Here is a 25,588-nt window from a genome sequence, read left to right as displayed (position 1 = left end):
AACAGAGGCTGCGATATATGGGACCCTTGAAATTTCTTTGCATTCCTATTTATCCAACTTTAGTGAGGTATCTATATATAATATATGCACAAGTAAGCTTTTGCATATCCCTTAAGCATCTTACTAACTGGGTTTTTTTAAAAAAAAAAATCTTCGAAGCAAATCAAATGAATTTGACCTCTAGCTTAAGAATGCATCCCTAAGGAATTTTTTTTTCTAAGCAAGGAAAACTTGAGGCTTGTGGAGGAGGAAGGAGAGAATGCCTGTAGGCAAACATTGAAGGCAATAGAATAGTTGGAGAATAGCAATGATGCAATTTCCTTGATTCTAAAGAGGAGTCCTGCAACAAAATGTTGCAGTGTGGAGTATTCTTGTTCAGGGTACCAGCCATCCAGCCATGCCCTGAGCAGGATACTCCATTCTATTCCATCTCCCTGTGAGTTTTTATTCCTCCTCCCCAAGCAGTTAGGCTCAATAACTTGATTTGCACCAAGAGACAGCCAAGATGGTACTTCCTTTAGGTTTCCACAAAATATTTTGGGGGCTCTGCAAATCTTAGGGTACCCCTATGCCTGTGTTTACCCCTCTCTTTTGCATGGATGGTGCCACAGATTTTGGCAACTTCAGGATCCCCTATTCTGCTGTTCATATATACTGGATGGTGGTGGTTTCAAGTTAGTTTGTTCTAACCCAAGAACTGTTGTGCTTTATTTTCTATAAATCTCCTTTTCCATTATTCTTGGGAATGTTATTTTGCCACCAGTGACCTATCTAGTTATGATTTATGTGACCTTCTAAAGAGCTCCAAAGTGCTAGTAATTAACTTGATGAAATGTTAAATACAACTGTTACTCTGCAGCAACATTTTGAACATGTTCAGTCCTAGATTTTTCCAATTATGAATGTTCTACAGGCAGACAATTCAAACACCTGGATGTATTGAGCATATCAGCTAATGAAAAAGCAAGGAACCATATTGCTATCAATCCTCTTCTGCTTTCCACAAGGAAGAGAGCCACGTTACTATGCCAGTGATAGGATACAACATATGTGCCATCCTACATCTCTCTTCAGCTATTAAAATGCTAGTGTGATTAATAATATTCTTATATGTTTGTACATCTGCTGCCATGTAATGCATCTGTTTGAATAAGTTTATTTGACTTTTAAAAATTATCTTACCCATAGGTGGATTTATCTGTCTAGGCCCTTGAACATGAAGCCCATATTGATTTCGTCACTGTCAAATAGGTATCCATATTCACATGGCTGATAACATTTAGCAGACAGAATAATATTCAACTCTATATGTGATTCATTTAGGCTGGAGATGTTAATTCAAAGAACCCTCTTGCTGCCAGCTGAATCGGACAAGATGTTGGCACTCTTGCCATCTTTGCTTGGCACCCTCCCCAAAAAAAGTAGGTGCTAGGGCAGGTCTCCCTGAGGAGGGTATTCCATTAACCTTAAAGGATGCATTAAATTTCCCATCCTTTTCCTTTTGTTCATCCTGGCAGACAGAAATATACAACCAAAATGTTGCTGGATAAGGCAAAGCCTCATTTGCAGTTTGCCTGTCCCATGCTAAGGTTAGCTCTGTATAACTATGCCAGTGAAGAAGAAGAAGAGTTTGGATTTGATATCCCGCTTTATCCATACCCTAAGGAGTCTCAAAGCAGCTAACAATCTCCTTTTCCCTTCCTCCCCCACAACAAACACTTTGTGAGGTGAGTGGGGCTGAGAGACTTCAAAGAGGTATGACTAGCTCAAAGTCACCCAGCAGCTGCATGTGGAGGAGCGGGGAAGTGAACCTGGTTCACCAGATTATGAGTCTACCGCTCTTAACCACTACACCACACTGGCTTTCTCACATTGAAAATGGAGCCTGTACATTTCCTATCCCCGCCCCCCTTTTCTGAGCCTTTTACCATGACAGGTTTTCAGCAGGACTTGTATAGCTTTATAATTATAACTGTAGAATTAAAAATACAATGTTTTAATGAAACACTTTTGTTCAGGGTGGTTAACAGGAAAGAGATTGCGAAGAGCTTCAAAAGGATTTCTCCAAACTGAGTGAATGAGCAGTAAAATCACAAATGCAATTCAGTGTAAACAAGTGTCACATGACATACACTGGGGCATAAAAATCTTAATCTCACATATACACTAAGCATGTTTATTCAGAAGTAAATTTTGTTGTGTCCAATGCTGCTCACTTGGTCAAGAAAGTGTGTCTGTAGAAAGAGTAGTGCCATAAGACAAAATTGTCACCGCAATAGATCTTCTTCTTCTTCTTCTTCTTCTTCTTCTTCTTCTTCTTCTTCTTCTTCTTCTTCCATCCCCCCCCCCACCACTTTTCACATGAAATGAAGGTGGCAAAGTTTCCAGGCCTACATTTTATTCCCTCAAAAATAAAAAGATAAATCAGGCTTTGGGGCTTTGGGCAGCAATTATGTACACAATCTGATCCCCGCTCCGTTTCCAGCCTTGACCTCAGAAGAGCAAACACAGCCTCATTCCATGTTATTCCTTTGATTTTAGGAGATGAAAAGAAAGAAACAGCTATTTTTAGATATTTATGGGATAACTGTAAGAATTAATCACCACCCGGCTCCATGGCATTTATAATCTCTGGTCCCACATTTGTACATGATGAACATACCATCTAAGCATAGCATTTCTTAGACTACCCTTTGTTGGTCTCATTCAAACTGCTTCTCTCACATGTATTTGCAGCATATACAAAAAAAAAAAAAACCGATACTGAAAAGGTTACAAAAATGGTATCTGTTTTCTAAAACACTGGTAAAAAAAAATACAGTGGGGAAAACTGGTCAACAGACATGAATCTGTATTATGATTCTGTAACTTTCAAGAGAATGCCTGTTTCTACTGCACTTCTTACTTTCCCTGAACTCTTAGCAACCTTTCAGCTACAAATTTACTGCTTGTTTATTCAAGCTATCACCATTACCATTGCTACAGAGCCAGCAGTGGCCTGCTGATTCCTATGATAAATGTTTTTATAACCAATGTACCTTATTTGTACTCATTTATAAGGAGATTGCTCATGAAAGCCTTGCACTGATGCACTCAGCAGGTTTTATTGTCTTTCATGGCAGAGAGAAACAGTGCAGGGCAGCAAGATTTCTTGGACATTTAGGATGAAAGATTTCCTTCTCCTCCTTTTCAGGAGCCCTCAAAACGTAATGCCCTCTTGGACATGAGGTGGTGAGGATGCTTAGCTTTTTCTCTGTTGAAAAGTAGATAAGAGTTGGTGGGTGAAATATCGTATTTTTTGCTCTATAAGACTCACTTTTTCCCTCCTAAAAAGTAAGGGGAAATGTGTGTGCGTCTTATGGAGCGAATGCAGGCTGCGCAGCTATCCCAGAAGCCGGAACAGGAAGAGGGATCGCTGCTTTCACTGCGCAGCGATCCCTCTTGCTGTTCTGGTTTCTGAGATTCAGAATATATTTTTTTTCTTGTTTCCCTCCTCCAAAAACTAGGTGCGTCTTGTGGTCTGGTGCGTCTTATAGAGTGAAAAATACGGTAGATAGAGTGGTGCTCCTTCTCGTGTCCTCTTTCAGCTCCTTATGCTGAATAAGGCTAATATTAATTCTGCTTCATCTGACTTTTACCCAGATCCTTTGCAAAAGCAAAGTGTTTGTGCAGTACACTTTTTTATTTTCTGTCTCTTGGGAACAGGGTGGAGAGTTTGATCTGGGAGGAGGAAGAGAGAAGCGACCAGAGGGTGTTGTGCCCATAGCAGAAGCTCAAAATTCGAAATGTGCCCAAAGGCCTCAAAAGATTGGTGGTCCCTGGTTTAACCATCTCAGCTTTCTGCTCTCCAAATCCCTTCATGCCTCTGTGTGAAAAGCAGTAATCCAATGGGTCATGGTGCTGGATCTAAGCACAATGGAAGGGTACCTCACTGCTTCTTTTCCCTCTCTGCCAATACCCTCAGGCACAAAATGTGACATTGCTCGTGTTCAAGAATTTAATAATATTACAAGTGTCTTCATTATTTACCGTATTTTTCGCCCTATAAGACGCACCAAACCATAAGACGCACTTAGTTTTTGGAGGAGGAAAACAAGAAAAAAAATATTGGTATTTACAATTTCCCCTACATATGAGTTTGCCCTATGGACATGTAAACCTAGGGAGGTTGGTTGCACAAAGAATCACTTCAAATAGCATGGATTTTTTTTCACTTGGGCCTGTGTATTTTGTGGGCTCCCTGCTTGCTGAATAACCAGGTCAGGGGGGAAAATCAGGAAAGGGTGTGATACCATGAACCTTAGAATACACTATTTATATGCTTTTGGGTTGCTTTGAAACATACAGTCGTCATTGCAAAAGTGTTTCCGTGGCAGCCCGGTGATTGCCCCCGCAACAGCAGAAACACTTTCCTTTAACAACAATAAAAAATATGAAATATTTTTTTCCTCCTTCTCATTTCCCCTGATTGTTCAAACCTCTCAAACCATTTCATAAATCTGATTAATGAATAGCAGTTATGAATATTTCTAGTTGAGCAAACATATCTGAACTATTTACAGATGTATTATTCAAGGTTCTCCTTCTCCCCCACTCTCTCATGGATATATATATATAAAACCAAGGCACAAACATCAACTATAAAAGAGCATTGGCTTGCTACTAATTGCACGAGAATGTACATGTGTGTGTAAATCAACAGAACTTAGTTTGCATCAGTGGAGCTATACACTTGCTGTTAATTTCATCCGTTGGGTTACTTCATTGCATCTAGGTAGCTTCATAGTAGTCAAAGATAAGCACTGGACAACAATTCCCACACAAGGCCACACTCAGAGGAGAAGGTTCTTAATTCAGCAGCAGAGCACATGCCTTGTTTGAGATTCAGTCCCTAGCACCTAAGCTACATAATGCCGTGTAACAGGGCTAGGGAAGACCTCCAACCAGAACCCCTGAAGAGTCTCCACAAACCAGTGTCAATGATACCAGAAAATGGTACAAAGCATGACTCTCCAGATGTTGTTAGACTTCAGCTCCCATCATCCCCAGCCAACATAGCCAGTGGTCAGGGGTGATGGGAGTTATAGTCCAACAACATCTTGGATGGCTACAGGTTAATCACCTCTGGTATTTTATATATAACATTTTAAAACATATGAATTGATGGTTGTGGTGGGTTCATGTAACGGTTTGATACAGGCTGCACGTGCACCATACATTCAAAGCACATGGCTTCTCCCAAAGAATTCTGGAACTTCCGTTTACCCCTTACAGAGCTGCAATTCCCAGCACCTTTAACAAACTACCAGGATTCCCAGGATTCTTTGGGGTGATGCTTTAATGATGAACCTTAAATTTGTGGCATGTATGCAGCCACACTGTAGTCAAATAGATTTTAATCAAAAGATCAGTGCAATACTATATAAAATTATTGAAACAGTTAACAACAAAATAAGCAATGTTAAGATAACAGTGGCAGATAAAACCATTATGGAAGCACAGCACCATAAAATCAACCAAGTGCAATGTGGAGAGAGGTATTTAGGGTTTTCCTGAAGACCAACACTGAGGGAGTCACTAATATTAACCTGCTTTAAAAACATATACATGTTTCTCCATAGGTCCAGTGTGATGGAGGTTAGGGTGGTTATGGTATCAGGTTAGGGTTTGGGGACTCAGGCTCAAATCCCCAGTTAGCCATGAATCTCACTCATTAACTTTGGGCCAGCCATTATCTCTTAGCCATCCCTACAGCACAGGGTTGTTGTAAGGATAAAAAAGGACAGGGAAAACTGTGTGCTTCCCCTGGAACTCTTTGCAGGAAAGGTGGGAGATAAAAACTACTCCAAAATCCTGCCTAATATCCTTATTCCTTCCTTGCAGTGTTTATAGTCAACCTTTCTGCTTATCATAATCCTTTTGCATGTGGAATGCAACTTACTCAAACTGTGTCCAAAACATGCTATGAAAGTTAAACCTCACAAATACTTACTTTGATGATTTCATCTCTCCCCACTCTCTTCCCAGCAGAAAACCACCAACCAGCTGGTGTTATTAATAAGCTCAAGAGAAGCATGAGAAAGTCCATGTTTGTGAAGAAGGGTTTTTTCTATCTCTTTATAGCCTTCTTCTTAATCAGCCCTTCAGTCATTGGGAAGTTAGCCAAATCAGCTGATTAAAGCCTGTTGGAGTGGTTATGCCAAGGATAGTCCTCAGGATGACTCTGTGGACTACAACTCTCATCAGACCCAACCAGCATGACCAATGGTTAGGAGTGATGGGAGTTATAGTCCACAACTTCTGCAATAGTTAGGCACTGGGTTTGTGCCATGGAGTAGAGAGTATTGATTTTTAGTTCCCCAGAACTGGCAAACCAAAATGCACCATGCAGATAACAGACATGGCAGTGCTCACTATGTATACAGGGATATGCTACATTTTGTCCTAGGCTCATGTGGCACTGATGACTTGGAGTGCTTTATACCAACTCAGGATAGTTCAACAGCCTTTCCAGAGAAAGCGGGCCTAGTAACAGTGACACATTCTTTGGCTACATCCAGTCTTGATTGACACAAGATGCTGTACAATTTTTAGAACCAGATTAAGTGCTGGCTTTGGCCTTTAAAGATGTAAATTGTGTGGAACCAGGGTTATCTGAAGGATACTTATAGCTATATGATCCTGCCTGTTATGGTCAGCATCTGACTGGCCTGACAGTAAGAGCTGTTACATTGGCTGTTACCAGGGGACAGGCCTTTTCAGTGGTGGCCTTTTGGAACTCTGAAGACATTTTTATCTTAATCTATGCTTGGTTAATAAATGGTAACTAAGATTCTGACATGGTGACTTTGTAGTAGCTGCTAGCTTTAAATTAATGTTAGTAACTGTGATTTGCTGCATTTGAATTGTTGAGTTCAATTTCATTGTTCTGTATGGGACAATGACAATAAAGATATTGTATCATATCGTAAATTAAAGTGTTTTTCAAAAAGTCATTCTGTAAACTGCCTTATGAGAGCATAATTCTTTGAATGAATGAATGTCTTGATCATAACAGGAAAACACAAACCACAATGGATACCTAAAAGAGATTTAGTCTGTTGTAGCAAGTACTGTAAGGTTATGCGGGTGTACAGGACCTTGGATAGTTCCAAGCAGACCACCTACTTTCAACAAGACTAGGAACACCATTGGAGGCCTTTGGGGCCAACTATCATTCCCAGGCTCCGCCTCCACCTTGAAGATTGGAACGTTTTAAAGGGGCAGTCCTCTGGCCTGGAGTCTTGTGATCCATAACCACCAACTCCTCCCTTGTGCATTGCTGTCACTGGCAAGAAGGCACTGGGGAGCACGAGGACCCTGGTATAGAGGGGAGAATCTCCCCTCTGGGAGACTATGGCTCAGGAGGTGTTCCCAGTTTTGGGGCTTGTGATTCAGAGGGCTTCTGGTTGACAGACTGTGGATCAAGCTCCGTGTCATGGCCTGGTTCTGAGTTCAGCACCTCCATAGCTTACATTACTGGTCCCCCAACCCAACTGGCACCTCTACTTACAGGTAGGTAGCCGTGTTGGTCTGCCATAGTCGAAACAAACAAACAAACAAACAAACTCCTTCCAATAGCACCTTAGAGACCAACTAAGTAACAAACTTAGTTGGTCTCTAATGTGCTACTGGAAGGAATTTTTGTTTTGTTTTGTTTTGGCACCTCTACCTTATCCTCTATGTAAGCATTCTGGCTAATGCTCAGGGTCGAGTTCATGAGAGATAGCTAGTGGTTGGTGGCCAAGAACAGCACAGTGTGCACTGATGATTTAAACCAGACATGGGACTGTTAGGGGGAAAGAAAGTAACCATGTGATTGTTTAATTTATATCGCCATGATAAAATGTGCGGAATGTGGAATCTACAGTTGGTATTTAACTGAGATGGGTGAGGGGGATAGCATGATGATAACTGTTTTTCTCCAAAAAAAAATCTGAAAAACTGCAGAAAAGAAATCCAGAAACATTAAGAGATGAGTTTCGGACAATGGATTCATATTCACAGCAAAACAGGCTTGCTAGATATGGAGGAGCACTTGTAAAAATGGTTGGGCAATGCAACAAGTCGTCCTCTTGTAGAATCACCTTCTCTGGAATGCTGAAGACAATACAAGGTTAAAATCTATCATTGGAAGTTTAAAGACTGAGAATCTTTTCATTATAATGGTTGATCAACTCTTAAGATAGGTGTGGGGAACTTGTGGACCCCCCAAATACTGTTGAACTCCAACTCCCATCAGTCCACCCAACATGGCCTATAATCAGGGATGATGGTAGCTGTAGTCCAGCAGCATCACTGCAAACCTGCCTTGCTGGATCCGAGCATGGTTTACCCATGCTCCTGTTCAAGATGGCCACACCCTTTCCAAGCATACTTCATTCCATTCCCCTCTCGCCTGCTTCTCTGTCCCTCCACATCATCAGCCAGCATTCCATGGCCACTGAGCATGCTCAGTCCTCCACTGCCTCTTCTGGGGTTTCTACCCTGCCACAATTAGGATTTTTTTTTGGGGGGGGGACTTCTGCAAACCTCAAGGTTCCTCCATATTTTCTGATATCTCCATTTTGTGCACAGATTATGCAATTCTGGCTACATGAGGTTCCATGGTGTATAGGATTGCTATTGATGGACTTGCCCTCCATAGTCTTAATTCCAAGCACAGCAGACAGACCCTTCCATTCCTTTGCTATTTGATGGTTTTTTGGAGTCCTTCTTGGGTGACATCCACTTGACCAAATTCCTTGCATCAGGCATGGGTAATAATAATAATAATAATAATAATAATAATAATAATAATAATAAACTATTACTTATACCCTGCCCGCCTATCAGGCTGGGTTTCCCCAGTCACTCTTGGCGGCGCCCAACAGAATATTATTAATAATAATAAGAAGCAAAAAAACAACAAACATTAAAAAGTCCCCTAAACAGGACTGCCTTCAGATGTCTTCTAAAAGTCAGATAGTTGTTTATTTCCTTGACATCTGATGGGAGGGCTTTCCACAGGGCTGGCGCCACTACCAAGAAGGCCCTCTGCAATAGCAAACCCAGTATATAAAACAGTATAAAACAGTAGCTTATCATACATAGTGTGGTTGATTGACCATTGCATTTAGTACTGAAATTCTGTATATCACAGATAAGACTATAAAGGTGTTGCAGTAAGCATGCAATACAAACACAAGGTCTTGGAAATGACCTCATAAACAGAAAAGCACTGGTTCGTTAAACGCTCCCTTGCTGGAAGCCCAGAGCCAGTAGTGTTGATGACTCAGATTTATTCTACACAGTGGACTGCATCTTTCTGCTTTTCATTAGCAAGAGATGTCCTCTTGCACTAACAGACCTTCAGCTTTTTGTTCCTTTTAATGTTATAGAGAAGTGGTGTATGCCTCATACAGAGCATACCATTTATTTTCTCTTTGCTACTGGAAGCACAAAGGAAAAGTCTTCCTGCTAATTGAATAACTGGGGATATAATAATAGAGAAATCAAAGCTATGGGTCTGAATAATGAAACAGAGAATAGCAAGCTCTTAAAAGCAAGGAAAGCTGGAAGGTCTCTTTATACGAGTTTCTGTCAAGGGCAACAAGACCTTAGTAGTGCAAGCTGTAGCTCAGTGGTGGCAATGCTTTACATCCAGGAGGTCCCAGTATATTTCTGCACATGTGTGGTCATTGTAGAGACAGAACCAAAAGCCAAAGGGAGCAAATATTAAATCGAATGGACTAAAATGACACAAGCAGGATGGAAGTTTCAGGACAGATAAAAAGAAAATACGATGGAATTTGATCTCATAGGAGGCAGTGACGGCCACCAACTTGGATGGCTTCAAAAGAAGATTAGACAAATCCATGTAGGATAAGAGATTCAGGTAGGTAGCCATGTTGGTCTGATGCAGTCAAAATGAATAAATAAATTTATTTATTTATTTGTTTTGACCATGTAGGATAAGTTTGCTACTTGCCATGATGGAGGCTATGTTTTGCCTCCAGTGTCACATTTGCTCTAGATCAGCCAACACACCTCTGATGTGCTCACACAGTCCTAGTTCAATGATGTAGCAAGTCACTGCTTACCATGCCCCATGCAATCTTCTCCATTTTCACTCCAAATCAACAATGCAGTTGTTTGTCTTCTTTTCTTTCTGAGTAATAATAAGATTCTCTGTGATGTAGCTGGCAAACTCATCACACCATGAATTAATTGTCCAATGGGATGACTTTCATAGGTGAAACAACGACCTATGAAACAGCAACAGGCTGAGCATTAATAGCATCTCACATAATCTTAAACACCATTCATTGTTTTAAACATATATATATATAGATGAGCTCCATGGGGACTAGGTCTATTCATGGGGGCATTACATAGGTATGAATCAGCCCTTACCTGCAGGTGGAGTCGGTAAAGGTTTACCATGCCATCCATCAACCGGGGTAATTTTTATTGAACAACATATAACAAAAGCTGTGGCAGAAGTGAAGTTAGCTTTCTTTGTAATGCCACAGCTTTTTTATATTAAAAAATTGTGTTGTAATTGGTTGGCTTCTGAGTTAGTGTTGTGCTTTGGTTCCAAGGCCATGAATAGCAGTGATTCATAAAGTTATTATAGGAAGCCATAGACCAGATGTATAATTTCACATATGGGGGTTCAGCTCCATCTGGGAGTTGGGGTTGTGAGTGGAACAATGTTGAATAAGTGTGACTCATGTGGGTTTTAAATAGGTTTTAAAACAGAAAACAATTTACAAGGAATTCAGCAAGAATATTTTTTAAAGGCACTTGCAACCCATTCCAAACTTCGCAACTTTTTCCTAGGTGAGATGTGTTTTATTAATAAGGGGACTATGTGTGGCTCAGAACGAGTATTGCTACTCTACCGCTGTGCAATCTCACACAATAACGGCACTTCCCGATTGTTGTTATTTTCAAGTGGATTCAGTTACATACTGTACTGTCAAACTGAGGTTGCACAATTAAAGTTGATTTGGTGCACTAGCACAAGGCCCCTCTTCCAAACCAGACCTTTTGCAATAAGGAAAATGACAGGAATATACACTGGAAAGCATGGAAGAACAATGCCTGATGCAACCTCTCTGGCAGAGTCCCACCTAACAATCAGAATGAATTCTCAGTAAATAACCACCATAGTTTAACTTCTCTGCAAATAATTCTATGAATGAATCAGAATGAATTCTGAATAATCGAGTAATCTGGAGGCAACCTAAGATTGTATAAACCAAACTGTATATGACCTAATGAACTGAGTGAGCAATCCTATTCTCACATTATGCCAGTACCAGAGACACACAGCTGCTAGGCCAATGGAATGTCTTGTTTGCATGTCTTGCTAAGCCAAACTTGGACTTAATCACGAACATGCCTTCTGCTCTGCTGCACAAGTCCTTTGTCTTATTACTGGCTTACCACATGTGGTTTATTTTAAACAAGTAGAACACAGTTTGGGGGTAGGGGAGGGGAGGCACATCACAATTAAGCCATGCTTTAAAACAAACCATGGCTTCACATGACATGGAAGCTAAGCTACTGTAATCAAGGTGTACTTGGCCTGGAGAGGAAAAACAAACAGGTGGGAAATAATTGCTAGATCCATCAGTGTATCTTCAGAAGCAGAATGGGTTTGTCAGCAAATCTGAGGTGTTTGGCCACTTTCTCTGTCATGGGGGGGGGGCACAGTTGACATTCCACTGATTTCTATAGGCCCTCAACTGATGGATCTTCAGTATAGGATTGCACCATTAATTATTTAATTATGGACAGGTGCATATGCTTTCTTTAAATCAAATTTCCAGAACAAGGTATAAATGCAAGAGAGAACCATCTACAGAGCAGCCCTTGTTTCAGTTAATAACAAAAGACCCATCTATCTTAGGGTTGCCGAAGTTCAAAAAAGTTGTTGATCTTTTTTTTTTTTTTGGCTGGGAGACCCCTAAATTGTTGAGCTTTTTCCCTCAGTTTACTTGCTGAAGATCCAGGACAAACCACCGCCTTCTCAAAATTCCCTAAACTATCCATATCATGTGCATCTCTTATAGCATATAAATTCTGTGTAATAATTTAGGGCATCTTAGGGCATGTGGTAATGCTTCATTAATCCTGGAAAGGCTATGACTCTTTGGAACAAACCCCCACCAGGTCTCTCCATTGCACCATTTTGTTGGATTCCAGGCACAGTGGTACCCTGGGTTACAAACGCTTTGGGTTACAAACACTTCAGGTTACAAGCTCTGCTAACCTGGAAGTAGTACCTCGGGTTGAGAACTTTGCTCCAGGATGAGAATGGAAATTGTGCGCTGGCGGCAGTGGGAGGCCCCATTAGCGAAAGCGCACCTCAGGTTAAGAACGGTTTTGGGTTAAGAACAGACCTCCAGAATGAATTAAGTTCGTAACCTGAGGTACCACTGTACTGTATTTCCAACAGCATGGCATGAATTCTGGGAGAAGTCCTCAGCGTTGTAGGTGTGGTTTTCCATTCCACATGTCTTCCAATCTTTTCTTCCTCCCATTTGTGCTGCAGTGCTATCCGTTTCTCCTTAAAACATCAAACACCATTAAAAGCTTTTTTTGCGGCTGTGTATTTGGATTCATTAGGACTCTGGAGTGTGAGTGGGTGGGTGTGGGTTTGAACAGCAGGTTGTGCAAGCTGGTGCTTAGCTCCCACAGTTAAAAGCCACTGTGTTTAAAATAAGCAGAGGAAGGTAATTGTGATAATAAACTAGGCACTTTTAAAAAGTACTATGGATATGAGCCCTTTGACTACTGACTAAATCTCACTTTCATTACCATGTATGTTTAGGAAGATGGTTTAATGTAGGACTGCTGAAAGCATAAGCCTGTACTAACTTCTGTGCTAACCAGCTTCTTTCCTAATGCACACAATACCTTTCAGGATAGTTTACATTAAGATTCCCCTTCCATTTTTTCTCAAAACACACTGAATTCTGGGAAGCTATCCCATGCCCACTGGCTGATATTTTTCCATTGGGGCCATGGCAAGGACATGGCTAACCATTAATTTATGTCTAGGTAGCCAGACGAACTTGCCTTTTCTAGTCTACCCATTCCACCTATTGGATGTCTCGTACAGAAGCTCTCCTGGGCAAACACTTGTTTCAAAAACAATAGCCAAACATTTCCTGTTTCAAATATAGAACTAAAGGAGAACATAGCTAGAATTAGTTGAATAGTCTTTGTGTGAGTGCCTGGCGTGCTCTGGTCCATGGGGTCACGAAGAGTCGGACACGACTAAACAACAACAACTTTGTGTGATAGATTTTGAAACCTAAGTAAGGCTGAAAACATCATTATAAAGCAACACATGACAGCAGGTGGAGGAACAGTCCAAAATCTTTATTTGCCTTCATTTGTCAGTGTTTTTTTTTTTTTTAAGAAGAGGAAGGAAGGAAGGTGGAGAAAGCAAAAAGGAAAGATATATAGGAAGTACATGGACGTCTGGACATTTACATCTTATCTTGATCAGAAATAGGCCTAGGGGTTGTAACCAGCTACATTTTGCTCAGATTATATACCCACTGAAATTAAGGGACCTAAATTAGTCATATTCATTAATTTCCTTGGGTCTACTCTGAGTAGGACTAGCAGCCTTTGTGACATAAGAAGCTGTGCCCAGAGATTAGCATTTCCACCTCCCAAGAAGTACCTCAAAGGAGTCACTTTTGACTCACAAGTGCTTTCCTTGTTTTCTCGGAGGTTGGAGTTTCCTCCCCCCATGCCCTTCACTACTATATCCATTTCATTCCATCATGGCTGCTCTAGGATTTAAAGATTCCGATGTTACTTTAGGCCTGGCAGGGCTGGATCAACAATCTTGGGAGAATTTATTTTTTATATATATACCAGCCTTGATAATGGTCTGCTACCAGGAGAAACCACCTCCCAAAATTATGTCTGTACATCTTTTAAGACAGCAGCTGAACTATTTTAAGACATGCCCATGTAAACAGCCCATATATTTGACTTCCAGTAAAACAGGAGTGAAATACTTGTCCTTCAGGTGACTTTTTCTCAGTTTGTATGGTATTGTGGAAGTGGGAAGCTATGGTTACATAAAGGCAAAGGACAGTCTAAGGGTCAAATTGGACTTGATGTGTCACTCACATAACAATTAGTTTTTTTAAATGGCTGGTATAGGGTTCCCCAAAACCATGGCATGGGAAGGGAAGCTTTCAGACTTTGCCCCTTCAACAGTGCAGGTAAGAAATGGCTCTTCCCACGAGCTGTGCCTATTTGCACCCCTGTGCCCCCCACAGGTTGCTATTTTATTGCGAGTGTACTCTGCAACATGGCATTCCCACAGTAATAGTGGTGGAGGATTTATTCTGCTTTAGTCTGGTGTCCAAGGCTTCTCCATTGCTATCACAATACTGCTATCTAGAGAGGCTACAGTGCAATGAAACTGGTTCAAAAACAAACCAGAACATTTGAGGCATAAATAGTTGTAGGATTTAAGCAGGATATGCACTGATTGGAAATGAAAGAGTGTGACTTCCCTAACACTTTTGCAGGTGTTAACAGCATGGAAAACTGGGTCATGTACAAGTGCAGCATATTAAAATAGAAAAGTATAAAGAATTAAGTAGAATTTTTTTATTACAATGGTATAGAACTCCAGCACAAATGGCATATATAGTGAAAGGGTTTAGTCCGAAATGCTGGCATTGTGGTCAGGAAAAAGGACTACATTCACACATGTGGTGGGAATGTAATCTGGTTAAGGAATATTGGAAAAAGATTATAAAGGTAATTTCTGGATTATTTCAAATAAACATGGAAGTTAATAGGGATTTGTTATTTTCGGGAATACTGGGAAATAACAAAGTAAAAAGTAATAAGCAAGAGTTGTACAAGATTATGATTTTAGCTGGAATGGCAGTTATTGCTCTGGGATGGAAAGAAAAGGCCAAATGGAAAAATGGAATGATTATGTTTTTGAATACGTACAATCAGAAATATTTGCACAGATAGTGGCAGAGGATAGATGGGAAAACAAATGCTAAAGAATCACAAATAAATGGGCTTTTTATAAGAACTGGATAGAAAGAGGGGAAGCCAACCCTAACATACAAGCTCGAATGAACAGACTGTGTACATGCATAAAGATATGAAGAAGGAAGGCCTGACCGGGCGGGGAGGGGAGGGTTGGAGTGGGGAGGGAGGGGGGGGAGAAAAAAAGGAAAAATGGTAAACCGGATGGTATTTTGAATGGATTTTGTTATGTAAACCCTTTTTCAGAAGCCATATATAGTGGTACCCCGCAAGACGAACGCCTCGCGAGACGAAAAACTCGCAAAACGAAAGGTTTTTTCGTTTTCGAGTTGCCTCGCAAGACGAATTTCCCTATGGGCTTGCTTCGCAAAATGAAGCTTGCCCCGGGGACAGCGGGTCTTCTCTTTTGAAGCAAGGGGCTGCGGGGAGATAGCGATCTCCCCGCAGCCCCTTGCTGCAAAAGACGTCCGGGGGAAGCGGGGAAGAAGCGCTTCGCTTCCTGCTGCCCCCGGACGTCTTTTGCAGCAAGGGGCTGCGGGGAGATCGCTTCTCCCGGTGCTCCGAAGCCGGGCGGGGGGCAGGGGACACCTCCCGCCGCCGCGGGGACACCTTTTGAAGGCAGGCGGGGGGGGGGGAGCAAAGACTTTCGCCCCCCACCCGCCTTCAGAAGAGGTCCAGGACCTCTTCTGAAGGCGGGCGGGGGGCAAAAGTCTTTGTCCCCCCTGCCTGCCTTCCCAGGGGCTTTTAAATCGCCCCGGACAGCGGAGAAGTCCTCCGCTGTCGGGGCGATTTTAAAATGCCGCCCGCCAGCATTTTAAGATCGCCCGGACAGCGGAGAAGTCCTCCGCTGTCCCGGGGTTTTTTTAAAATGCTGGGGGTGGGAAGAAAAGCCCTTGTCCCCCCCCCAGCCTTCAGAAGAGGTCCGGGGACAGACTGTCCCCGGACCTGGTCTGAAGGCGGTTTCCCTAGGAACGCATTAATTGATTTTCAATGCATTCCTATGGGAAACCGTGCATCGCAAGACGAAAAAACCGCAAGACGAAGAGACTTGCGGAACGAATTAATTTCGTCTTGCGAGGCACCACTGTATATTAATGCTATGTAGATATGCATTGTAGTATGAATGAATTGTGTTTTGTATTCTTTGTTTACAGAATATATGTAATAATGTTACGTTACTAAGCAAATTTAATAAAACAGTTTTTAAAAAACAGAAACGTACAGGTGCAGCATGAGCAAAAGCCATCATGAACACACAGTGAATAGGATGTCTGGCCAAAGCCAGGCAGCTAGATCCCTGATTCAAGACCAACTACACTTCCCTCAGGCTCCAGTGAGGGTTGATAACAGTGCTGGGAATGCAGAGTAGACAAATCTTCTCAGGCTTTTTCATCCTTAGGGCGCCCCCAAGGATAGAGTGAAAAAATTAGGCAGGATGAAATGGTGCCAAGTACTGTGACATTATTATTTCATGCTTGTCAGTTACTCTGAAGTTCATGCTGTTCTCTGTCCAGATGGATGGCTTGCACTTCCTGTTTCTGAAGGATTTGGAGAGGACTCACAAACACTTGATAGATGATCACTTAACCAACTTCTGTTGAAAATCTAAAGTGAGCAACTTATCTTTTACTGTGAGAGATTATTTACGTCTGGACGGCCAATATTATAAGAGAAGGGTTTGTGAAGGATCTGCAGATCATTAACACATTTTAACCATCAGGAGATGAATAGACTTCTTTGAGAGACATAATGAGGACAAGGACTAATCTTTTACTGAAACAGCTTCTGTTGGTTGAGAAATGTGAAAAACAGTGAGAACTTTTAGTTTTAATATGAAGTGTCTGTTATCATTCTGGGAATTTCTGGCTTGTTTAAACTATTTGACACCATACCAGACCCTGCCTAACTTTGCAAATTGCAAATACGCAAGCAGTTTTCTTGCTACCTCACTAGGAGCAAAACTAGCAACTGGGGGAAAAGTTAAATATACCTCTCCCACCCATCGTTCTTGCCCTGAAAATGCCCACCACCCACCCACCCAAAACACCTATTCAATGTATGGAAGGAAATTCAAACCCAAAGGATGGGAGGACTGTGTTGCACAGTAGAAAGCAATGATTTAGCCCTGTATCTGCTTCCTTGCTGTAAACATCTAGGGATATTTTCATTTCATGTTTTACTGGTAGACGGGTGGGGTGGGGTGGGGGTGTAATATGTGTGTTATCAGCTAAATATCTGGCATTTGAGAGAAGCAGCTATGACTCAGGAGGCTGGCTCCTGGAGAGCTGACTCAGAGAACACTGGAAACCGACTTACATTGGCTCACTAGCTCAAGATTATCTGCCGTGATTATCCAGCAGCTCCCCAGTGTTTCAGGCAGAGGGTTCTCCCATCCCTACCAGGAGATGCTGGCAATTCAACCTGGGACATTCTGTCTGTCAAGCAGCTGCTCTACCACTGAGTTATGATCCTTTGCTTAAAGATGTGGCCTGGCAGGAGAGGTTGGATTCTACTCAATGCAGGCACCCAGGCCACATTGGAGATAAAGTCCAGTTAACAACCAACTCACCTTGCAGTGAATTTCTACATGAGAACAGACCAAGACAACACATGCAGGACACCCCTTCAAAGAAAGGACTCCACCCAAGAGAAGGCTGGACACCGGGGTGCCACCACATCATCCATTTTCCTTAGAAATCTGAGGATGGGACAAACAGGCACTCACCTGTGCACCTTGGCCCATCTGCCATGGATGTTTCAGCTGAGATTCCTGCATCGCAGGGGGTTGGACTAGATGACCCTTGGGGTCTCTTCCGATTCTAGGATTCTGCCCCTCTATTCCGCCCCCCCCCACGTGACCACTGTGTCTCTTAAGTTCTCTCTGAAGGGCAATTTGGGAAGGGAGGGAGAGACGTAGCAATGTTTATGACAAAAGGGGTTTAGCATTAGCAATAAATTTCGCGAATGTATGGAACTGGTCCGGTATTAAAAAGCGGTGCAGGGAAAACGCCCATTCGACTGGTCTTCGAGAGGTTTCTTTTGTCCAACGAATTGTTATGAGGAAATAATAATAATAATAATAATAATAATAATAATAATAATAATAATAATAATAATAATAATAATAATGGGAAACAGCTGATCGATCGTAGGATGAGAGCGACAACCCTCGATAACGCCCCTGTGGCAACATTGCGTTCCGCCAGCCAATGTGGAGCACGCCCTTAGGAGCACCCGCACGCACGCGCTCCCCGAAGAATCTGACTCTGATGTGTGGAGCAACACCCATTCCCCTCGCACACCCCCTCTGCCCAAACTGGAGCCGGCGAGTACGGGGGAAATCTGAGCAACGCCCCCAGCACTGCAAATAATCTCGCCCAGAATCTCGGCAGCCTTGTTTCGCGCGTCTCCAGTCTGCAGTCCCCCTCGCCTTTTGCTCTCTTAGGTGAGAAAAGCAGGGAGCGCCCGATGGGGCAAGAGCCGTCCGTAACCCAGTCCCCGGAGGCGGGAGGCGTCGCCAAAAGCAGCTACGCAAGAAGACCTGGAAACTCAGGCGCGTGGGTTAGCTTTGGTTGAGCAGCCGAAGGACTGGAGAGCAGAGAGGGCTGGACATATTCAATCTGGAGGCGCGTGGCGAATGTTTCCAGCAGCATCCTCTTTTTGGAAACTCCAGGAACCTGTTGCATGGATTTTCGGGTAACCACATTTTCGGGTTGCAGAAGAGAGGCTATTTGTCGCGGGAAGGGTGTCGCCGGTCTCTAGAGCAACCTCCGGAGCGCCGCTTCTTCGCCGCAGGACGGGAGCGCAGCGGAGTTGGCGCAGGGACTCTCGCCAAGGGTGCTTTGAACTTTGAGGCGGCCGTTGGGCTAGCGATGCTGGGAGAGACGGAGGATGAAAACAGCTCGGAGCTGCGCGCAGCGCCGCAAAGCTTGAGAGAGCGAACAGAGAGCCTTACAGGCTGATGGGTCTCCCAGTTTGTGCTGGTTTTTTCGCTTGCGTGCGCTTGAGCGCACGTTCCTTCCAGAAGAGCGGAGCCGCTTCGGAGCGCATCTGAATGGCAACTCCAGGAAAGGGCCCAAGGATTGCTTTGTTCCTTTGCTTTGTTTTGAGGAGACGACTGTGCAGATAATCCGCGTAAAGACTTCTCACCGATGCGAGAAATTGCCAGCATGTGAATCTATGGCGGAACGTTAAGACTCGCCCTTTTCTTGCTTTTAATACGCTGGAGGCTGCTGTAACCCTAGTAGGTCTAGGCACGGAAAGTTCTCTTCAAGAGAGGGAGAAGGGAGCGATAGTCTGTCGGATAGCTGCAACCTACCTCTCATAGTATTATCCCAGGGCAAATACCACTTGAATACTTCAAGGGCTCTCATATAAGATTGGGGACGGGTCTGTTGTTATATTTGTGTGCGCGCGTGTGCAAGGTGTGCCTGAGAGATGCTTCTGCAAAAATCTGAGGGTTTGTGTGACATTGCAGTATCAACGCGTGCGTTTTGAACAAAGTGATGCAAGATCACAGTATTTGCAGATGATCTTTGAATAATCCTTTGCTTGTGTGAACTATCCACTACTATAGTTAGACTCCTGTGTGTGTGTGACACAGAGAGAGAGAGGGTGGGAGGGAGGGAAGGAGAGAAGGAACTCATTACAGTAGATTGTGTGGGAGCCTGACTGGCACCTCAAGCTTGTTGCTGTGTGGATCTGCACTTCACATCTTTGCGGGCACAGCAGTCGATTCTACATTTGTGAATAGGCTGCAGTTTGAACCGGACTTCCACTCAAATTGTTTGTGCTGCTATTTCTTGCAAACTCCGCTTCTGGAAATTCCATATGGAGAAAGCACTCTGCGAAGCACCTCCCATGGAATTTCAGAGGTGAAGAAACCTTAGCCTGTAACATTTGTAGCTCCCTGATTGTCTTAGGAAGAAAATACAACCTGGTCAATGTTGGGAAACAGCAGTGGCAGGAGCCCCAATTGCACAGACTGGAGCCAGGCCTCTGCTGGGGACATCTTCAAGCTGTTCCTCATGGTCCTCCTGGTGGTGGTCATCAGCCTCGGCAATCTGGTGAGCCTCCTGGTTTTCTTCCGTGTCAGGCAATTCAGAACCTCCCAAGGCTACCTGAAGGCCTCCTTGGCCCTAGCTGACTTGGCGGTGGGGCTCATCGTCGTGCCTTACTCTGTTTACAGGGAGGTGAACAGGTTGACCTGGGGGATGGAACCAGAGATGGATAAATATGAGAAGCCTGCCTGCTTCATCACTGGGCCCATCTTTGCAGGCTGCACCTTTGTCTCGATCAGCACTATCTTTCTGCTCTCGGTCGAGAGGAGTGTAGCTGTGCTGAAGCCTCTGCACAGGAAAGCAGTGATCACCAAGCGCAGGACTATTTGGCTCATTGTGGCCTCTTGGGCCATGAGCTGCTGCTTGGCCGTGGTGCCCTTGCTCTCCAGCCCTGATATCACCTTCCAGTACAATGCCTGCAGCAAGATGTGCAACTATGCCTTTCCAACAGACAAGCCGCCTGAATCCCATTGGAATATCATGCTACTGTACCCGGTCTTTGACTTCTCAGTTTTGAGTGGGACCTTTGCAATCAATGCCGTCACCTTTGCAGCCGTCCACCAATACTGCAAGAAACGGAAGCAACTGGGAGAAGAGGCACAGGGTGGTAGCAACCAGGTCTCCTTCTCAGACATTACCGCTGCCAAGACCATTGGCATTCTGACTTTTGCTTTCTCCATTTCCTTCCTCCCCATTGCGGTATTTGTTGTGGGGTCAGTAGTGGGATACCAGTGGTGCAAGTTCTCCTTTTACGCCTTCTGGATCCTCACTTCCAACAGCTGTTGGAACGTGGCCATCTACAGTGTTTGGGATCCCAAGTTCCGTCAGGGGGTTCGGGAGCTGTTCAACAAGCCGGTTCTGATATCGACCTCTCAGGATGCCGCCTGCTCACAGGAGGAGCACAGCTCTGCCCCTGCCTGTGTGGCAGTCCTCAAGAAGATGTTCCGCCCAGAGAGCAACCGATAGCACAGTTGGTGTCTGCCATTTTGATTAGGGTGGCTGTTGTGTTGGGATGTGCAGTCCCTATCCTAGTCCACTGCAAGCTCCTTTGGACAGGGCTGGCCAGAGATATTTTGCTGCCTGAGGTAAAGGCCCCCAGCAGAGATGGCCCCCTTATTTCCATGTATGGAATTGACAATTGAACATTGGCTCGTTTAAGGAGTGTAGGACAGATCACACAGCCTACACATCTCTGCCTCCAACGTGTCACTGTCACCCCCTGTCCCACAGAACCTGCTGCCTGAAGTGGCCACCTCACTCTTCCTAATGATGGAGCTGGTCCTGTTATCTTTTAGAAATGTGCTCTTCTCTTGAAGTGCCAGACCTCCTGGATTTCATAGAATAAATGCAGCATGGATTTATGGGCATGAATTATAATGCAGAGTGCAGAAGCATGCTGCTCTCTCAAAAATTGTTCTAACCAGGTTCCTGTTTACATAAATAAGCAGAGGAAAAGGGATGGAACAGAGCCTTTAACCCCCACAGAACCCAGAAATCTAGAGAGCAGAATATTTCTTCTCTGTACAAACTTGGAAAATGGCCCTTTGTAGATCCAAGTCCAAGGAAAACAACAATACAATTACCAAAAATGGCCCTTGGGTGCAGTTATTGCTTGCTGTATTATCACAAATATGGTTATGGTATTTCAGCATGCAACATATAAAATTTACTCAGACTCTAAATGTGCACATTCTACAAAAACCAGAGACACTGTACTCTTAAAAATGGAGCACTGCTGGCACAGAGTTAAGATATCATCCTTTATTCTGGGTTAATTTAATCAAAACAACTATCTTCTTTATGGTTTTGAACTCAGAATCACTATTGGAAATTAACATGGTCATATTTAAACAGGCATTGAAAGAGTGGGAAGCTGGTACTTCTTGATAAAGCAAGGTTACCAGACCACCAACTTGGAAGGTTTTGCAAGCAATGTGCCAGTTGTGTTCAGCAGTATAGAAGAATAAGGTTTCAATTACCCTGATCATATGTTGAAGTATTTATTAAATTGGATTAGGGGGCAGCTTATCTGTTTTACATGGTTGCTGTTACAAAAAAAATAATATGTTGATGTTGAAAAGATGGGAAGTTGTAATACGTGACAGTGATGTAATATTAAGGAGACGATTAAGTGATAGACTGAATAACTGTTTTGTTGATAGACCTTTCATCCGGCATTCACAAGGCTTGGTGGATGTTTACAAAGGCTCTCACTCTGTGTAATCCTCTGTTATGACTTCTTTTCCTATTTGGCTGCTTTAAAAGAACTGCAGTATTTGTTGTATGAGGCTATCTTGATAACATACACCATTCTGAATGTACTCATTAATGATGAATTTCCCTTGGTTAAATAGAATGCGACAAAAAGAATAAATATTGTTTGCACAATCATTTTAAAAGCATTGCCTCAATGAAAAGATGCACACAGTTCATTTACGGCAGGGATGGAGAACCTGTAGTCACCCAGATGTTGTTGGGCTCAACTCCTATTAGCCCCAGCCAGCATGTCCAGTGGTCAAGGAGGGCCACAGGTTCCCAGTCCAGTCTCTGATTTTCAACAGCACTTGAATAGTCATCAGCCCTGAAAGGGATAGCTTCAGGAAAAGCAGCTTTGTTCCAGCTAAGTTGGAAACACACTGGCAAAAGCAATATCTTGTTATCTGAGCTACCTGGATTCTGTAAGTTTTGAAGTGGCATTGGTTTGTGCTGGTTATTGACTTAGGTGCCATTCTTTCTCAATATGTATATTAGTAAAATAATAATAATATTAATAATAATAATTCCAAAATCATAGATTTCCAGTGATCTGACAAGCAACAGAAATGGATCCTGCAACTATTGCCTTAAACTTTCCTTAAACTTGGTTGCAGCGGTCCAGAAAGAGAATTCAATGCATACAGATGTGCCAAAAACAAGTGTCACTGCATGTTTCTCTGCAAGGTTCAGTTCAGTTTCCTCTTGTACAGTGGTACCTCCAGTTACAAACTTAATTCATTCCGGAGGTCTGTTCTTAAGCCGAAACCATTCTTAACATGAGGCGCACTTTCGCTAATGGGGCCTTCCGCTGCTGCCGTGGCACCGCCGCATAACTTCCACTCGCATCCTGGGACAAAGTTCGCAACTAGAGGTATCTACTTCCAGGTTAGCGGAGCTCGTTACCTGAAGCATTTGTAAGGAGGACGGTACATAACCCGAGGTTCCACTGTATTTGGAAAGCAACTAACAGCAGTTAGAATACTGGTTCACTCACTTGTCTTTTCCCTCCTACATACTTCAAGATTTTTTTTCAGCACAGCTTTTATGGGGAGGAGTAGTGGCTTTGTGATATCACTGGTTCTAGCCAATCAGGGCTGTTGCAAACTTGCAGAACTGGTTGCTGTCCCATATAATTTTCTCATTTAAAACAGAGCTACCATTTCTGCAGAAAATGGTAAGTTTTTGTTTTTAAAAAACAAGCAAACCTGGAAATAGTAAACCAGTATTGAATGGGGTGGGGTGGGAAAATAGGATGCCATTGTTGTTGTTGTTGCTGCTGCTGCTGCTAGTTCATTACCTTCTCATTAACTTTGCAGCACCATGTCAATGTTGCAAAAAGCTTGCGTAAATGAGCAGCGCTGAGCCCACAATAAATTGCCCTGTGTCAAGTGGTCAGATCGATATATTCAGTCTGCTATCCAGGTGCAACTACTGGTAAGCAGCTTCCAGAGACCCCAACTGCTCTATTTAAACTGGCCTGGAAGCCTCCCAAATAGGAAACTCTTTCAACTAGAAGACTGTTAGTCCTTCAAATAGAGGCCTGTCCTCTTGTAAAGCAGGAGGCCAGCCTAATTTTGAGCCTGATGTATGTTGGGAGTCTTTTGAGTTTGTTAAATGAGCCTTGCAAATCTCTGCTTAGAAGTGACATTATTTTGGATGGTCTTCATCTAATGTAATGTGGATGAAATAGCGACATGATGCCATTTTTATTTATGCATCTTTCTATGTTGTTCCATTTTGGATTCATTGGCATATTCTGTATAATACCCTGCAGTGTATTGTGGTTTGGCAAGTAGCCAGACGAGATTACCTCCATTCCCTTCTAATTCTACGAATCCATGGAAAAAGGGAGGGGAATCTACACAGATCTAGAAAGAGGTTTTTATTCATTTGTTGGAAACATCATCATCATCATCATCATCATCATCATATCCCACACATCTGGCTGGGTTTCCCACTATGGGCGGCTTATAGCATATATAAAAATACAACAAAACATCAAACATTAAAAAACCAGAATATCCTATACAGGCAACAAACCAACCAATAAATCAATAGAAACCAATAATAACAATAATAACAGTTTACAGTTATACCCAATTTAAAATAACTGCCAACCCCAACTAAACATTTAACCGACCCCAACCTGACAAAAACAAGACGAACCAAAGTTAGAACTGTTTAAAACATTGTAAAACATTTTAGCCAGTTGCCCCACCCCAAGACTTGTTCCAGCAATTGGATTGCCTTACTGCATTTTGTTTCAGTATCTGCCAAAAAAATCTACGAACAGAAAACAATTGAGGAGAGAGCATACAAGCCATGAGTGACAGATTGCAGTGGGTGAAATACAAGCTTTCATCTTAACACAATAAATAGATTAGTTATAGGAGAGGGAGGTTCTTGCTTAGCAATAAATAGTTGAAGTATTCTTCTTGATTTGCTTGTACAAAGCTTATACGGTGGTTAGACTATGTCCTTCCTTTATTGAGCAATTGGTCTGATTTGTTTAAAGGGTAGTTTATACTATAATCAGCATTCTTCTCAATTTGCTTGTAGGATATTTACACGTCTTCCCATTAATCATTTGTTCATTCCATACTTTCCAATGCATTTCCTTGTTGCTTTACAAACCACAAAAAAAAAAAATAAAGGATTTGTTGTGCTAAGGTGACACTGCACTTTATCCACTTTAATCACGCAAAGCTAAAGTTCCAGTATGCACTGAAATCCTTCCCACAAAATACTGGCAGTCTGGAAACAGCCTTGGTACCAATGGAGAAATAGAGAGCAATGTCTAAGAGAGCAAGGTCTCACCTCTCCAGTCCAGATTCAGGGAGCAGAGCATGTGGCAATACCTGGGCCAGGAGGACATGATCACTCCTGCCTACAGTTATTTCTGCAGACAGCTGGCTCAATAGCTGTAGGAATCCACATCTGTGGGAAGGGTGCCTCAAAGGAGGGGTTGCGCTTTGCCAGGACATCTAGAGTTCCTTATATATCGAACTGATAAAACTAAGGTGTAGTAATTTGTACAGAACAGACAGTATTTACTAAAATCTCAATAATACCCTTTAGACTAATACTAATATTAATACCAAAAACAAAAATGTGGCAAGCTTCTGGGTTCTCCATAATTCTCAGCTGGGCAAGTTGCTACACAAAGCAGAGGGTGAGTGGGACACAGAAAAATGGGGGGC

The 25,588-nt window shown here is 42.8% G+C and overlaps 1 protein-coding gene across 1 annotated transcript; it reads left to right on the top strand.

The window, feature by feature from the left end:
- Nucleotides 1–18,264: 18,264 nt before the first annotated feature.
- On the top strand, nucleotides 18,265–22,531 carry LOC310710161 (trace amine-associated receptor 13c-like). Its single transcript, XM_083510733.1, has one exon. It carries the CDS (start codon nucleotides 20,016–20,018, stop codon nucleotides 21,096–21,098), a length of 1,083 nt encoding a protein of 360 aa, XP_083366859.1. The 5' UTR covers nucleotides 18,265–20,015; the 3' UTR covers nucleotides 21,099–22,531.
- The last annotated feature ends 3,057 nt before the right edge of the window (nucleotides 22,532–25,588 follow it).

The sequence above is a fragment of the Podarcis liolepis genome (assembly GCF_965112155.1).
Source record: "Podarcis liolepis genome assembly, chromosome: 6".
Taxonomy (NCBI): domain Eukaryota; kingdom Metazoa; phylum Chordata; class Lepidosauria; order Squamata; family Lacertidae; genus Podarcis; species Podarcis liolepis.
Note: the sequence above shows the minus strand (reverse complement) of the source record. Positions and strands in the feature narration are given on the sequence as shown.